The following is an 18,276-nucleotide window of genomic DNA, read 5'->3' on the forward strand; positions in this document are numbered from 1 at the left end:
GCCTTGCAGCCAGTTTCTAGTATACAAAGTAACTGGGTCCTGGTTATGCATTTTAGTCAAAGTCACTGAGTATACATAATAAGTGACTGTGTTTGATGAATACTTAATACATTTCTGAGAGCTGTGAATACATTTGCATTGCGATAAAAACATTTCTTTCGTTCCCTTTAAAAACAAATACAAAATGTCCAAGCAGGCCAAAAAAACCTTGCCCTTCTCAGGGTAAGGCCAGTGACACAGAAGGTGAATGGTAGACTTGTGGGAGTGGTGATTGGGCAATTGTAATTGCCAGTGCCATCAGTAAGAGAGTTCCTGCTGAGCCTAACAGAATCCCTAGCCCCTGGGACATTGAATTTGGAGGACCTTTTTGAGGATTCGCCTATGAGGTAAGTTGAAGGAAGCATTGAGATTCCCAGAGTTGACATGCCCCAGAGCAGTCAGGAGAGCAAGGCAGGGGCAGCTTCTGGCCACAGTATGGGATCATACTGCATGGCTATGGAGAAAGGCGGCTTGGGAGAGGATAAGTTTGTCCCAGATTACGAAGATTATGACGTCACAGACCCCACGTGGAAGCAATGTCCACAAATGACATCCTCATCAAAGGATGAAGCTGTGTCTCTGCCACCGACCCAGCATCAGATCCCATCCAAAGATTCTGGGTCAGGAGGAAAAAGGTGTACTGCATCAGCCAAAAGACATCTGGAAGACCCTGTCAATCAACAGTCACCACAAGACGAGAAGAGGCAACCAGTGTGCCTGATTGGAGGAACCATCCATTGACATCAGCAGTGGGGCAGTTCTTCCATCTTGGTGGTGCAAAAGACCATTCCACAATCTGTAACCTTAAAGTGGATTGAGGTTTGGGTCCAAACCCAGGCACCACTTCTATGTGTCAGCCACCTTTCAGTACTATGGGGTGGACGTATAATAAAAAGTCCAAGGTGGAGCTACCAGTTCAAGAATTAAACAGTGTATTTCCCAAAGCTTACATAGTACTGACGGGAATAAAGATCTGCTGATTGTTTTATGCAGCAGCCCTGAAGCGACATGTGAATGCACCAGTAGGGTGAGTTTTTTTTGGGAGTGACCAAAGCAAGGGAGGGAAGGCCTCTCCCATACCCCATCAGGGGTATCCCCCTTCACTGTTCACTTAATTTGGAGAAAGTACAGTGGAAAAATCTTCTCCAATTTAACATTGTTGGAGACTTTGCCACTCTTACTTACTATAATGAATGTAAAGCCTTCTTGAATCTGAACCCTTCTCTATTCCATTCTCCAGCACATTGTACATGCTTTTGCGGGTGGGCTTTTCTGGTCTATTTAAGTGTTTCCCAATGGACTAGGTGTTCATTTCCATTTTTGGCAGTTGAATGGCCTATTCAGCTCAACTGTCAGATTACAGTAATTTTACTTGACATGTTAAAAAAAATAGGTTCTATAGGGGAGATTTATCAAACATGGTGTAAAGTGAAACTGGCTCAGTTGCCCCTAGCAACCAATCAGATTACACCTTTCATCTTCCAAAGAGACTGTGAGGAATGAAAGGTGGAATCTGATTGGTTGCTAGGGGCAACTGAGCCAGTTTCACTTTACATCATGTTTGATAAATCTCCCCCTGTGTGTCTATTGTGGGCTTTCTTTCTTTTCTTGTACATCTTAAAGAAAAAAAGAACAGTTTGGGCTAGGCCCCCTCAGGGTCGAAAAGAGTCAGAGTGCTGCCCCTGGCATATCCCCGTGTCTGTTTTAGGCCTCTCAAGGTGGAAAAGAGTCAGAGTGCTGGCCCTGACATGTCCAGGTGTCTGTTCTAGAGCCTTCTAAGGCCATTGCCCCTGATGGGGGTTCCGTTTTAGAATGTCTACCGCTGTCCTGGGAGAATGTGTCATTCAACGCCACTGGTGTCCAATGATGTCCATGGAGAAAAGGTAAGTATACACAGCTGATTCACCAACGTCCTTTGCTATCCTAGTTGATTTGATGCTGCTGGTCCACCAATGTCGACTGCTCTTCTGGGAGAAAGTGTAATTTTATACCGCTCATTTATCCATGTCCACTGCTGTCCTGGGAGAAAATTGATATTACACCACTGATCCATGGCGGAAATTGAATAATTATTGACACATCTGTTAAAAAAAAAAAATCGCTACTCTGTAATAGCCCCACTATTGTAGCAATCATAGTTTGGCTGTTTTACTAAGACTCATTTGTATTTTATTTGCAAATAAGTCCAAATCCGACCCAAAATTCGCGAAACAAATTTTCAGATGCTTTGCTCATCTCTAATATTCAAAGCTTGCAATGTTAGCTAGACTAAGGCAAATGATAGTTTGTCTATAAGCTCATAAAACCTAGATAACTCTTATCTAGTCTTTAAATGCTATTATGCCAAAATATATAATGGTTTGAAAAAATCAACAGTGCCGACAACTGGCATTATTTAATGACACATTAAATAGATGGAAAATAAGGCAAATCCAAAGTTAGAAAAGAAAAATTCCATCATTTACTTCAATAAAAGGAAACGAGAACATGGACTTTTCCCACAGCTAATAAATAGAGCCAAGTGCTTTTGGAAACTGCAAAGGTGAACAAAGCCCTGAGTACTGACAATGAACACGGAGAGTGCCAAAACAAACAAGGAATGAGTGCATGATAAGCTGTCAGTACGTGGCAAGATGAAAAAGAAAACAAGAGACCTTTTATCATTTTATTAGCACTCCACCCTAATTAGTGGACTTTTGACTATTGTGTTACATTTTGCTCAAAACTAAGAGAGGTTGCTCATGTCATTTGAGGATGCCATTTATTCAGTCTCTTTTCTTTTAACTGAGGGCATGTGGTAAAAAACAGAAAACTTCATTCAATAGATGTGTTACCTAATCATAAATAGTAAGCACAGATAATAAGCCTAGTTTGCCCTTTATGCTTCAGCTAACAAAGTTGGAACATTGGCACCCACAAAAAGAGGGGCAGTAGAGCGAGTGTGTCCATTCTGAATAAAGGCATGGATAGATACATGTGCGTCTTCTGCTAAACAACAGGCTCAGAGAACAAGGTGGTCTCCCCTGCAAGACAAGACCAGATAATTGGAACACCTTTTAACTCTGCATAAAAAAGGCTTGATCTCTGCTCTGTCACTAAAGTAGGGCACAGATATACAACACACAGACACTGCGCAGCTGTTTCTGAAGAGACACAAAAGTACGTAACATTCAACTCTGCACAAATCCTAAAATTAAATTCCTAAATTAAGAGTGACATTGAGAAGGAAAAAGATAGACAAAAGGATGGCAAGATAAAAGAATGGGGAACAAAGATGAATGTGATAACTAAAATGTGAATGCCTAGTGCTTATTAAAAGCAAGGTTATACAAAGTCACAGAATATCTTGTATACATTTTCAAATACATCAACATGAGTTTGGTATATACTATCTTCACCAATTCAGGTAAACAGTAATAACACACAACTAGAGTGAGGTGTTAGGTTGGCAAACACACACCAAAAATATATATATATTGTAAAAGACGTACTTTTTATCACTGTTTCTTATTGAAATAAACATATATTTTACCTAATTTGCAAGTAGCCAATTGCCAGTATTATCACTTTAAAGACTAGTAGATAACCGGATCGTTATGGTGCATTTACACAGAGATCTTCTAAGCTAAAGCCAGAAACGACTATAAACAGAGATCAGGAAGAGATGAAGGAAAGACTAGGAATTCTCCTCTTTTCAAATCCATTCCTGGCTTTTGCTTTAAAAATCTTTCAGATAAATCTTTGAGTAAACACACCATTAGTTGTAGCTGTCAAACTCAGACAGTTCCTATTTGATGAACGCGCCAGTAGAGAGCAAAATCTGAAGCTAAGGACCGTTTTAGGCCACCTGACAATGGTGGCCATACACAATCATTCACTTATTGACTTGGACATTGGTGACCAAGCAAAGGAGACAGATGGTCTCCCCTCCCTAAGGCTTTGTTCACACAACATCTTTTTCTGGCTGTTTCACAGCTGTTTTTTGGACAGCCATCATTTTGATGCCAAAATGCATATATATATATATGCAAATTATGGCTGTAATTTGCATATATGGATGCATTTTGGCATCAAAAATAGACGTTTTTTGGTGGCAAAATGACAGCTGCCCCCCCCAAAAAACAGGCAAAAAAAGAACATGTGAACATAACCTAATAAAGCAGTTCCGTCTAAAAAGACCAATCACTCAAGTTTATATTAAAAAAAAAAAAAAAAAGGCCGCTTAACCTGTTTGTGACCGCCAATATGACCTTTTTAAGGCAGGCATTAACGGGCCTTATTCTGAGCCATAAGCCTTTTAAAACTACACAGGACGGAGCATCGTCCATTCTGCGTAGTATAACCTGTTACTTGCTTCTGTCAAATCATGACAGTGACAGTTAAGAGTTCAGCCACCGTCCACTTATTTCTCGGAAGTCCAGTGACGAGCTCTCTGGCTTCAGATCAGTGTCTATGACACCAAGGCCTGCCATATATATGACTCTACACAGTTGTATTTACTAGACACACCTGCCCATACTGTACAAACACCACCAAAAACAACAGTGGCTAATATATAGCACACTCCTTGACATCTCCAATATCATTGGCGGCCATCATTTCTGCCCAGAGCAAATCAACTTTCATCAGTGAACAGTACTGAGGCCCAATGTTCCCTCCGAGACATAAATGAGAGCACTATGCATTAGCCACTATTGTTACCAGATGAGACATTAGTGGGGGTGTTACAATGTGGGCAGGTGTGTCTAGTCAATACAGAACTGCCCTAAACTTTGTGAATGGTACAGTGACAAACTTATACTACTTCACATCATTAATCCAGTCATTGTGCCTTCGCATGAATACCAAAGGTCTAATGTCACCTTCATAAAGAACAATACTCCAGCTCATCAAGGTTTCAACATAAGGGAACAGCTGCTAGAGACTGGTGCATGTCTAATGGACTGTCTTGCACTTTTACCAGACCTGTAACCCATAGAAAAGCTATGAGATCAGCTGAGTTGCTGTGTAGGGGTGGGTTCACACTACGGAATCCGTGCGGGTAAGTTCCATCGGATTCCACCGCTCGTACCCGCTCGCGGTGGTGCCCATCTCCCCCGGCTGCATAGACATCATTTTATGGCTGGGACGATTCTGCCATCGACCAAAAGAATTGACATGTTGTCGCGAGCAAGTATGAGCGACGGAAACCGTCTGAACTTTTCTGCACGGATGCCGTAGTGTGAACCCACCCTAAAGGTGTGTAACTTTGCACTCCAGAAACTAATAATTGAGGGCCCCTCTTAAAGAAAAATGGGATGCCATGTTCCAACAGACAATAAGTCGACTTGTGAACAGCATGGTACTTTGCTGTCAATGTGTAATTGATGAAAAAGGGCACATGACAAGTTTTTAAGACATCAACAGTTTTTGTTAGTGTATACCAACCACTACTTTTTAGGTTTTGTTTCAATAAATTGTTTGAGATCATCATTGCTGCTTCTATCAAAAGCAGGGGTGTCAAACTTAGGCCCTCCAGCTGTCGCAAAACTACAATTCCCATCATGCCTGGACAGCCAAAGCTTAAGCTTTGACACAAGTCATCCAAAGTGTCACTGTCGTTATAACTTTCAAAACCGAAATCAACAGGGGATGTGATATAAAGCAAGCTTGCAATTTATATTGTTTTTTTTTTTTTTTTCTTAAATCATGGGAAATACAAAACTTCCTTTGTCATCTGCGCACAGAGAAGCCATCGATCATTTGACTGATGGACTCATTAAGCTGTAATGTTCTGTACTGGCCAGGACTTCCTTTGTTTAGACTCTTTTTTTATTTCTTAACAAGCACAAGATTAAAAAGCTGCCTTCAGGAGACTGGACCTCAAATTTAAATAAAGCATAGCTTTGTTTTAAAGCATAACTACAAAAAAAAAAAAAAAAAAGTAAAATTGCAAACATGCTTTATATCACACCCCATATTGATTTAGATTTTGAAAATGATATTTATAATGACAGTGACAATTTAAATGCCTTACTTTGATGATATAACATCACTGTGGCACAAACTTTTTAAAAGGGATTTTCCAATTTAAACTTACTTGTGCCCTATCCACAGCATCTGACCTTCGTGCCCCCCAGGGATCTCTAGGGCAGCACTCCAGCGCTCCAGGTGGCTCAATAGAGAATGAATGGAGCAGTGGGCCATGAGATGATCTGTGGCTCTGTTCATAACAAGGGAGATACTTTAGAGTTCCCCATGGGGCACCCATGTCATACCCCCTAAAATCTCAAAATCGTCCCCAATCCTGTGAATAATTAAGTTTAAATTAGAAAACCATTTTAAATTTTTCATAAATTTAGCCTACAAGCCGAATATCCCTGACTTTTTGTGAGTAGTGTAATTACTCTGTATATATTTTGGGACTAGGGATGGTCCGAACTCTCCGAGGTTCGGGTTCGTATGAACCCGAACGCTCGGCATCAGATTCCCGCTGTCTGCCCACTCTGTGGCCCTATGGCTATGGCTGTATCCCAGTTTTCCAGGCGGTCCATCCGCTGGATCCGCCCGCTGCATGGAGCGGGCAGACAGCGGGAATCATTACCGAGAGTTCAGGTTTGTACGAACCCGAACCGAACTCTGTTCGGACCATCCCTATTTAGGACTTATTATAAACCAAAATACATGGCCAATGCATGTCCTAGTGTTTTCAAAGGGAATACTTTTGCAGCTAACATTGTAAATTGTGGTGAAATTTTCTTTTTTGAGCATGCATATTAAATACGCTGGAAGTCAGATGTTGCTCATTTTAAGCATACTGCAAGGGGTGAGCATCAGAGATGCTGAGGGATATCTGGCTAGTCCTGTGTATTGAGACTCTTCAATGAGGCTCCACGGGCTCTTCTTTTGCATCAGAGATGCAGGGCATAGATTAACCTCATTAAAATGGGGTTTATCTGCATCCAAAACTAAAGTCTAAAGAAATCCAAGGCTACTCTTAAAATTTCTGTTGTACTTTTTTTCTGCTATTTTCTTTAGCTAGGAAAAGATGTTGTGGAAACATACCCTTACAGTGTGTCCGAGATGAATTACCTTGACATTGTCTTGGATGTGTGATCTTGTTTTCTTGTTTTTCCTGTTACACCAAATGCATGCACTGGAATTTTAAATGAAGAGGCCCTTAAGCAACAGACTGAGACCATATACACTACTCAAAAAAAAATTAAAGGGAACACTTAAACAACACAATATAACTCAAAGTAAATCAAACTTCTGTGAAATAAAACTGTCCACTTAGGAAGCAGCACTGGTTGACAATTTCACATGCTGTTGTGCAAATGAAATAGACAAGTAGAAATTATTGGCACTTAGCAAGAGACACTCAATAAAGGAGTGGTTCTGCAGGTGGGGACCACAGACCATCTCTCAGTACCTATGATTTCCGGCTGATGTTTTGGTCATTTTTAAATGTTAGTGGTGCTTTCACACTCGTGGTAGCATGAGACGGACTCTACAATCCAAACAAGTGGCTCAGGTAGGGCAGCTCATCCCCGATGGCACATCAATGGGGCTGTGACAAGATGGTTTGCTGTGTCTGTGAGAGTAGTGTCCAGAGGCTGGAGTCGCTACCAAGAGACAGGCCAGTACACCAGGGGACGTGGAGGAGGCTCTAGGAGGGCAACAAACCAGCAGCAAGACCACTACCTCTGCCTTTGTGCAAGGAGGAACAAGAGAAGCACTGCCAGAGCCCTGCAAAGTGACCTCCAGCAGGCCAAAAATGTGCATCTGTCAGCACCAACGGTTAGAAACAGACTCCATGAGGATGGTATGAGGGCCCGACGTCCACAGATAGGGGTTGTGCTCACAGCCCAACTCCGTGCAGGACACTTGGCATTTGCCACAGAACACCAGGATTGGCAAATTCGCCACTGGCACCACATGCTCTTAACAGGTGAAAGGCCAAACAGCCCTCCATGTGCTCACCAGAGGTGGCCTGAATTCCATTAGGTCCCGAGATGAGATCTTTTAAACCCCTGTAAGACCATATGCTGGTGCGGTTGGCTCTTGGTTCCTCCTAATGCAGGACACTGCTAGACCTCATGTGGCTGGAAAGTGTCAGCAGTTCCTCCAAGATGAAGGCATTGAAGCTATGGACTAGCCCGCCCGTTCCCCAGAGCTGAATCCGATTAAGCACAATTAGGACATCATGTCTTACTCTATTCACCAATATCACGTTACACCACAGACTGTCCAGGAGTTGGCGGATGCTTTAATCCAGGTCTGGGATGAGATCCCTCAGAAGACCATCTGCAACATCATCAGGAGCATGCCCAGGCGTTGTAGGGAGGTCATACAGGCACATGGAGGCTACACACAATACTAAGCCTCATTTTGACTTGTTTTAAGGACATTACATTAAAGTTGAATCAGCCTGTAGTGTGTTTCTCCACTTTAATTTTGTGTGCGGCTCCAAATCCAGGCCTCCATTGGTTAATAAATTTGATTTCCATTGATGATTTTTGTGTAATTTTGTTGTCAGCACATTCAACTTTGCACAGAACAAAGTATTCAATGAGATTATTTCATTCATTCAGATCTAAGATGTGTTATTTGAGTGTTCCCTTTAATTTATTAAGCAGTGTATTTATATTTTTATAGACACTATTATATAGTAATCCACTGCAATAAAACCTTAAACATAATATGTATATGCTTTTATTTAGTACTGGATTTGGTACTGGATTCTTGCTTATGTATGCCATTGAATGGCTATATAGTTGCATATGTCTGTGCCTTCCATGAGAGGTATATGTCGGTAAATACACCTAATGTATACTTTTGATGCAGCAGCCAGATGCGATATGAACAGAGCTTAAAAAGGTTTCAGTAAAGTCTTCTGCCATCTAAAGGGCTAAAGGGTAAAAACTGTAAATCAACACATTAAGACTAGGGCTATATGGAGACTTTGTGTAGTGTTACTGATTAGTAATAATGTGTAATAGTTAAACTCCATTAGTGGCATTATAAAAATAATTTGTAGTGTAGCCTCAGTGTAATTTAGGTAGTTTTGGTCTATTTATATTATTTTCTTTCCCTATTTTCAAGCCAAGTAATGCAAAAGATCATCAAAAGGGAGAATAATGCAATCAAACACTGGTTGTCAAAATCTTTTTAAAATAAAAAGTATATAAAGTATATAGGCGCAGTGCTTCTAAATCATTAAAAACATGATGCATATAAGGTGAACATAAATCTATACATTTTGATTTACTTCTGCTTGACTCTCCACAAATGTCAATTAACAGATTATACATAGGCAAATGAGAGGGGGTATGACACACAGACATATATTTAGACAAATAGTAATTATTTATTCCACCAGTATCAGTGTAACCTCTCACCAGTTCACAACTAATTAATATAATCTGTCGTTTCTTCTAAATAAGCAGAGGACTAAGTGCAGCTCCTCCTAACCCAGCTCCCTTGCCACAGAAAATTAGTTCCACCTAGTTGGCCATCAATGACTTATTCACTGTGCGCTAGTGCATAGTACGATCTGCTTAGCAGAGGGGGCTTGAAATGGGTGACTACCTTCATCGTGCTTGAAACATAAATGAGTTTGTGATCACAAAAAAGGACATCATTATTTGAGATACTTTCTATAGGCTGCTAATAATGGCCTAGTTGAGATGGCTACCAGCTGTGCCCAGGTGGATTACAAATGTGAAATCATACAAAACAAGTCTAGCCCAGTATATCAACTGTTTGTCATGGCTCATTCAAGTTATCACTAGGAGATCTGAGAAACATAGACAATCATGCAATCAAAATAAAGAGTGATAAATTTCCTGTATTCTCTCCAGCACAGAACACTAGATAAACAACAAACTTTATATAATGCAGATACTGTATCTATGTGTTAATTCTGGGGATGGGGACCGCATAAGGACAGTTTTTGAATATTAAAGGGCTGGTGTCACAAGGGAAAAGAAAGTACAGGCATACAGGTAAAGAATAAATCTGCTGTTTTTAGGGGGAAAAAAGCCTGCATCACTGCCACATTCTTCTTCTGTGATTGTAAGCACAACCAGAAACATCTGCTTGATCATAGAACATCGGACTAGATGTATTAGGCTGCATAGAGAGAAATCGCCATGTAATCTTGTACAAAAGTTTGTCGCCAGTGAAGAGAAGCGTCAGGTGTGTGTGGGATTTTTACAGCCCGATCCCTTTGTTCTTAGTCTGGCTGCAGATTACCCCTCCACTTTGGTAGACTTGGCGTGGCTGGAGAAAACAGGAATAGTCGCAAATTGTACACAAAAGGGAGCTTGCACAAAAAAGTGTGACTTCTTTGCGCTAAATTGCAGGTGTAGGTGGTTGATGAATTTCCCCCAGTTTCCATATTTTACACCAATTAGTGTTCCACACCACAAACAGGTTAATTGGCTATCTATGAAATTGGCCTTGGTGTTTGTGTATGAGGCAAAACAGAAAGTGAGTCCCATTGGAGACAGTAACTGGTATCTCCCCTCTTGAACCACTTTTGGCAAGTGGCACCAGCTACTGCATACAGGGAACATGAGATCAGCTGTTTTTGCCCTTGTCAACTGCCCCGAAACCTAAAAGATCTGGAGAAGATCTGTGTGGAGGAGTTGCTACTGCAGTGTGTGCAAAATTGGTCAAAAACTACAGAAACCTCTGACCTCTGTAACTGCAAACAAAGGTTTCTGTACCAAATATTAACTTCTGTATTTCTTCTGTAACAATATGCTAAATATTTTTTTCTGGGCATATTTAATTATGAGAGGAGAGGAGACATATTAAATGTGGAGAAACATGGTATTATACTATTCAAGCTAACATTGTTTATTGGTTGCGATATGTCTTCAAGATCGTAAAATGCCAAAGCATATGGCTGTAACACAAGACTCCTACGGTGAGCCACACAGCATGGAGTTGCAAGCCACATGTAGCTACCTAGCCACTGGTTGGGACTACTGCTATAAACATTCCAGTTTAAAAAAAAATTGAAAAACATTGCTGACCATAATGCTTAGGTGATCAGTCAGTTATGCTGTTAATCTCAATGGAATTAGAGTACTTACCTGAATAGTCTTCTGATTGTCACCAATCCTGACAGACATTAACGGCGAAGACAGATTCCACTCACTAGACACATTCACTTTAGTCCCATCAACTTCCACCTGTTTGGACATCATAACAGACTATTAATAAAAAGACAGCTTTCCTCAAGTTCATTACTGCACACAAAGCAAAAGGTATTTTAAACAGATGGCTTTTAAACAACCTGTCATGTTAACCAATCCTTCTATACGACAGGGTCCAACTATGTAAGCATCCAGTCATCTCCGGGGAGAGGTGAAGGACCTGTGAACAGCTGCCTCTGGATAATGCAGCATCAAGTGATTTCAGCAAACAAGAAACCGCCAGCCACACTGAAGACATTTGTAGACATGCTACATTTAATACAATTAGACAGGTAATTTCAATACGTTGAGGTGACACTTTGCAAGCTATAAAACAAGCCTTGCATATAATATACTCTCCAAGGCACAGAGCTGTGTATTACTTAAGTGAGTTGTACATGGCTGTATTAATTAATAGGAAACTCTAATTACTGGGGAATTTTATGCTACACCTGGTTTAGTCATTCTTTCGGAAAATCATCATCATACCGTAGATTAATATCTGACAGCAGGGCTTCATTTAGCATCAAAGGTTGTATGTTAATTCTATGTAGATGGTTAAAAGACTTCATATTTTATGCAGCGAATACTCATGGTAATTGGACAGTATTTTAAGCTTTTAAAGACACTAATGCCTATCTAGTCAACATCTTTTTTCTTCACTCTTTTTACTCTTTTATTCTTTTTTTTGGTCTTCTTACATCTTTGAAAACATTGCCCATCTTTTCACATCTCAATGACTGTGTATTGTTTGTATTTTAGTATATACTAGAAAATGTACCTGGCGCTGCCCGAGTGTAAAGTGTCAGTGCGTTAATTAGATTTGTTTCAAGAGTGCCCAGAAGGCAAATCTATGCCCTTGTTTTTTTTTGTTTATGGGGGAAATCGTCAGGAGCCCTATATATCCCTTTATACGCTATATAACCCAACAGTTCTGCACTGTTTATGTAAATTGTAGGTTAGAAATAAACAAAAAACTTTAAACATCCTAAATACCTAATAGCCAAACTGAGATGTCATCATGTGATCAGACTGTATATAGAGCCTGGTTATATACATCGGCAGTTTTATATACAGAGCCTGGTTATATACAACATTTTCAGTGTTATACACAGCCTGGTTATATGCAACATTGGCAGTGTTATACAGTATACAACCTGGTATTAAACATTAACAGTGTTATACGGAGCCTGGTTATATACAACATTGGCAGTGTTATATTCAGCTTGGTTATATACAACATTGGCAGTGTTATATACAGCCTGGTTATGTACAACATTGGTAGTGTTATGCTGAGCCTGGTTATATACAACATTGACAGTGTTAGTGGAGGTCCTCTATACCCGTAGTATATAGTTGGTGGAGGTCCTGTATACCTGTAGTGTATAGTTCTGGGGTCCTGTATACCTGTAGTGTGTAGTTTGGGGGTGTCCCCCGCCGAATGCAGATAGTGTGTGTGTGTGTGTGTGTGTGTGTGTGTGTGTGCAGAAAACCTGCAGCTTATAAAAATAAGTTTATACACAATCCTGCATCATCATAATCTGGCCCAGTACTGTATACACTCCCCTCCCCCCTTGCAGGTACTCCTATATTGTATACACTCCCCCCGCAGGAAGGCCTCATACTGTATACACCCCCCACCCCTGCGGGTAGCCCCCATGCTCTATACACTCTCCCCCACTTGCAGGTAGCCCCCATACTCTATACACCCCCTTCCCTCTGCCTTGCAGGTAGTCCCTATACTGTATACACTCCGACCCTGCAGCTAGCCCCCATACTCTATATACTGCCCCCCTTCTTGCAGTTTGCCCCATACTGTATACACTCCACTCCACAGGTAGCCCCCATACTTTATACACCATCCACCCTGCGGGTAGCCCCCATACTCTATACACTTTGCCCCACTTGCAGGTAGCCCCCATACTCTATACACCCCCCTTGCAGGTTTCCCCCATACTGTATACACTCCCCCCCTCTTTCAGGTATCCCCCCATACTCTATACACTTCCCCACCTTGCAGGTAGTCCCTATACTGTAAACACTCCATCCCCCGCAGATAGCCCCCATAGTGTATACACTCCCCCCCTTGCAGGTAGCCCCCATACTGTATACACTCCCCCCCTTGCAGGTAGCCCCCATACTGTATACACTTCCCCTCCTTCTTGCAGGTAGCCCCCATACTGTATACACTCCTCCTGCAGGTATCCCCCATACTGATTACACTGCCCCCCTTGCAGATAGCCCCCATACTGTATACACTCCCCCTTCAGGTAGCCCCCATGCTGTATGCACTCCCCCCTGCAGGCAGCCCCCATGCTGTATACACTCCCCCCTTCAGGTAGTCCCCCATGCTGTATAAACCCCCCTAGGTAGCCCCCATGCTGTATACATTCCCTAACACCCCCCTTACTGTATACATTCCCCAACACCACCACCAGGCAGGTAAGTCCCTTACTGTATACACTGTATATACATTGTTAGGGTGCCTTCACACCTACTGGATCCACAGCGGATTTCACGCTGCAAATTCGCAGCAAAATGCGCGGGTCATTATACCCTATGATACTACATACTGACATCCCGCTGCCAGTATGTAAATTAACCCCCTTGGTGGCCGGAGCATAACTTACACTGACAGAGGCCCCCATCATACCGCCAGCACAGACCGCTGTTAGATCAAGCAGGCTCCCCTCCAGTGTGTTTAGCAGAGATGAGCGAAATCCGGAAGGTTCGCTCATCTCTAGTGTTTAGCGCTGTGCTGCTGCTGCCGGGCACGGCTCTCTCCTCACGGCTCTGGATGTCCCCCCCCGAAGTAAGCTGGAGCGGTGTGTGCAGCGTCCAGAGCCGTGCCTGGCAGCAGCAACACAGGGCTGAACACACGGGAGGGGAGCCTGCACGATCTAACAGCGGTCTGTGCGGGCGGGATGATGGGTGCCTATGTCAGTGTAAGTTGCGCTCCGGCCGCCAAGGGGGTTCATTTACATACTCGCAGCGGGATGTCAATCCTGCTACCAGTAGTATGGTAGTGTCATAGGGTTGAATGACACTAGATCCGCAGCAGATTTCGCAGCGAATTTGCAGCGTGAAATCAGCTGCGGATCCGGTAGGTGTGAAGGCACCCTTACTCTATTTATTTCTGTGGATCTGTTGTGAGGCAGCTGCCCTAGCAACCAATCAGATTCCAGCTCCCTGTGAAAATAAAAGTAGTAATCCTATTGGTTGCTCAGGCTTCCAACTGCCGTTTACTGCTGGAGAGCTGCAGCACTAATTATATCAACTGTGTGAGATTCTCTCTTTCATTTCTATGGGGCGCTCTTCCCCCTCCACTCCTGTACATCTGGCAAGAACGGGACCTTCGCTCTAACCTTCCCAGGTACCCAATGTATCTGTGTGCCAAATTTGGGGTCAAATGGTTCAGGTGTTTCGAAGTCTATAGAGGACAGACAGACTTTCATTTTTATGATACAGATGTTCAAAAGAGAAATTGCCTTGTTACTAACTAGTCATCAATGCAGGATCACTTCTGTTTAAATGCTTTATCTCTGTATAATAAAATATTTTCATGGAAACACTGAAAACCCAGACTAAGACATCCCAAGACTGGGAGTTTGTTAGAACTGTTTCTAGTGTAGGCAATCATCTGTGAGCTAGAAAGGCCACACTTCAGGAACATACAGTTTACAATGCAATGCAGTAAGCTATTAGAACAACAGAAAGATTTGTGAGGCTGAATTAGGTGAGGTTCACATTACGCATTTTCCCCTAAACCTAGCAGGTATGGCGGGACAGCTTTTGAAATAAGTATATGCTTAGTATATATAAAAGGTACATTACTTAAAGGAAGGCCAAAAAGTTTTGTTTTGACCTTGTTGAAATGCGATAAAAAATTTGGCAGTATCATAATACGCAGGATCCAACTAACTGCTGGCCAAAATACCCCCCAGTGTGGGATGGGTGGAGTAAACAACCAAGCAGAGGCAGGGGGGGACTGCCTCTATATGGTCGCTCAATCCACCCACACTGGGAGTTACTAAGGCCAGCATTAGTTGGATCCTGGATGCCCAAAGTATAGGCTTATTGTTAGCCCAGAATAGGCCAGAGTTTAGTGTAAGTTTCATCACGTGTATGGGGCCACCTTATGGTGGTGGGATGGTACACATTATTTGCAAATGATAGGCCAACAGCCTTATTATTTTATAGAGATTATTTTCAGCAGTTGTAAGGGCTGCTTTTAACGATTTTCATATCTTAATTCAGTTTATGTTTTGGCATTAGCAGCTGTTTTTGCTGTTGTGCATTTTTTTATGTTTCTGTGTGTCTGCAGTTTAAGTCTTCTAGGAGAGCTGACCAAGGGTTTTTCTTTGTTTTTTTTGTTGATATCATAATATATATTAAAGGACAAGTGCCATGAAAAACTTTTTCCCAGTAATTGAAGCACATTACAAAGTTATATAACTCTGTAATATGCTTCAATCACCTATCTGCCTCCCTTCCCTGTGTTTCCCCCCCTCCACCCCCCACCAGGAAGTGTCCTGACTCACACAGACCTAAATGACTGTCGTCATCGTCACCAGGCAGCTCCTTCTTGTGAAGATGAGTCATCAGCAGGAGGGCTGCTCTAGGTCCTGTTACACCAGCCTCCCCCTCCCCTCCTTGTCAGGTGACTCTGCTTGCTCAGCTTATCTTCTCTAGTGACATGACTCCTTCACTGAGTACATGGCAGCAGGAAAGAGGGTATGTGGTGGGGGGGAGGCTGCCTATGTGCCGGAGTCAGTCAGAGGGAAGATAAGCATGACATGTGACAAGTGATGGCTTGCAGTTGTTCAGCCAATGGGAGCTGAGCAAGCAGAGTCACCTGACAAGGCAGGGGAGGGGGGAGGCTGGTGTAACAGGAGAAGGAGCTGAGAGAAGAGCTTGGTGATGGTGACGAGAGTAATCAGGTCTGTGTGAGTCAGGACACTTCCTGGTGGGGGGTGGAGGGGGGAAAAGGCAGGGAAGGGAGACAGATAGGTGATTGAAGCATATTACAGAGTTATATAACTTTGTAATGTGCTTCAATTACTGGGAAAAAGTTTTTCATGGCACTTGTCCTTTAACCCTTAATGACACATGGCTTATCTCATAAGTCATCGCGCTATTAGGGGGGTACAGAGAGGGGCCGTGCCGAGAACCCCACTCCGAACCTCCGCAATCCCGGCTGCTTTCTGCAGCCCAGGACCGAGCCGCGCCCGCTAATAAGGACACTTAAATGCAGCTGTCAGACATGACAGTTGCATTTAAATGCCCTGCAGAGCACCATCCCTGGTGTCTAGTGGTGGGATCTCCGCTCTGTGATGTGATCACGAAGGGGAGATCCCTTCTTCTGAGCTGGTCACGGCTCAGCGTTGGGACTGACGTTGATCCCAGCTCGTCAATCCATGCATCTGGTCTGCTGCAGACCAGAGAAATACAGCACCGATCTGATGGATCGGTGCTGTATTATGTATACTATACTGCACCAATCTGTATGAGAGATCAGTGTAGTTGTATAAAAAGTTTTTTATAAAAAAAATCCCTTAATCAAAGTCTGAATCTCCCTCCCCCTTTTCCCATTTAATAAATAAAAATAAATAAATAAACATGTTTGGTATCGCCGCGTGCATAAATACAGGACTATTAAATTATCACATTCCCGATCATGCACTGTAAACTGTGTAAGCGCAAATTGCGCATTTATGGTCGCATCAAATCCAGAAAATTTTAATAAAAAGTGATCAAAAAGTCACTTATACGCAAGTAAGGTACCGGTAGAAAGGAAAGATCATGGCGCAGAAAATGACACCTTAGACAGTTCCAGAGACCAAAGGATAAAGGTGTTGTAATGATGGCAATTTTAAGGAATACTTAGGTTTTTTTTCTATAGATTTACATTTTTTAAAAGCAGTCAGATAAAATAAAAGTCATGCAAGTTGCATATCATTGTAATTTTAACATCTTCAGAAACATATATAACATGGCAGTTTTACCATAGGGTGAACGACGTAAACACAACCCCCCCAAAATAAAAAAAATTGTGTTTTATTTTCAATTGCACCACAAATATAAAATTAAGCCTATCATTGCAAAGTACCATTACCTGCCCGCTCTCTGAAACGATCCTCCCAGCCAGTACTGCAGATTATCTTTAGGGCCACAGAGTTCAGATGCGGGCGCATCCCTGTGCACCCGCATCAGAACTCCCCACTGCACACAATGGACGAGTGGCCAGAGCCGCTCACTCCACAGTGTACACTGACAGAGTTTTCTATTCACTGAATAGCGTCCGCAGAAAAAACTGTGTGTATATGCTCCGGACGGGATTCCATAGAAGAAAAGGCAAAGTATATTTTCATACTTTCAAGCCAATTGCAACAACGTCCGTGCTTTTAAGAAAATATACGTTGTGTGAACATAGCCTAATACATTATACCAAAGACACAACTGTAAGAAATATTAGCTTTCCTTAGTGGCATGAAAAGTTCTTCAATATGACTTCTAAACTATTATACAATGTTTACTCTTTTTTGGCACAATTAGTAAACTAAACAGCATTACCATCCTATACAGGGTATGCTAGAGCTGACTGATATTCAACAACAAAAAAATCTAACATACTGTATAAACAAATAATATTCAGCACAAACAATACAGTAAATGTAAATATGAAAGATTATTTTTTTTATGATTTGTTGGGAACATTTGATTTTCCAATGCACATAAATCCAGAGGAAAACAAAGAGCACAACCTGAAATACTTTATAATGGAAACAAATTACCTACATCCTTTGGCACAGAGGGAAAAAAAAAAATTCCTCACTATATTATTGGAGCACACACAAATCTCTTTCCATTACAATTACTAAACCCAGCATGTTAGGCAAAATATTTAAGAGGTGTTCTTAATTTAGATATAAGGACGCTAGCTGGATGCATTTGTAGATGTTGTAAAATAAAAAAACTTTACAAATAATGTATGTAATCAATAAGATATCTGCTAGGCAGCTTTTTTTAACCCCCAATTTTTATTTCCACA

At 41.9% G+C, this 18,276-nt stretch overlaps 1 protein-coding gene across 2 annotated transcripts in view; it reads right to left on the reverse strand.

Moving 5' to 3' along the window:
* Positions 1–18,276, reverse strand: part of PCCA (propionyl-CoA carboxylase subunit alpha) — a 447,530-nt gene that overhangs the window by 93,330 nt on the left and 335,924 nt on the right. For both annotated transcript variants that reach the window (XM_069970721.1, XM_069970720.1), the window contains exon 20: positions 11,124–11,222. In XM_069970721.1, coding sequence (XP_069826822.1) covers positions 11,124–11,222 — 99 coding nt within the window. The remainder of the gene's footprint in view (positions 1–11,123; positions 11,223–18,276) is intronic.

Source organism: Dendropsophus ebraccatus, chromosome 5, assembly GCF_027789765.1.
Source record: "Dendropsophus ebraccatus isolate aDenEbr1 chromosome 5, aDenEbr1.pat, whole genome shotgun sequence".
Lineage (NCBI taxonomy): Eukaryota > Metazoa > Chordata > Amphibia > Anura > Hylidae > Dendropsophus > Dendropsophus ebraccatus.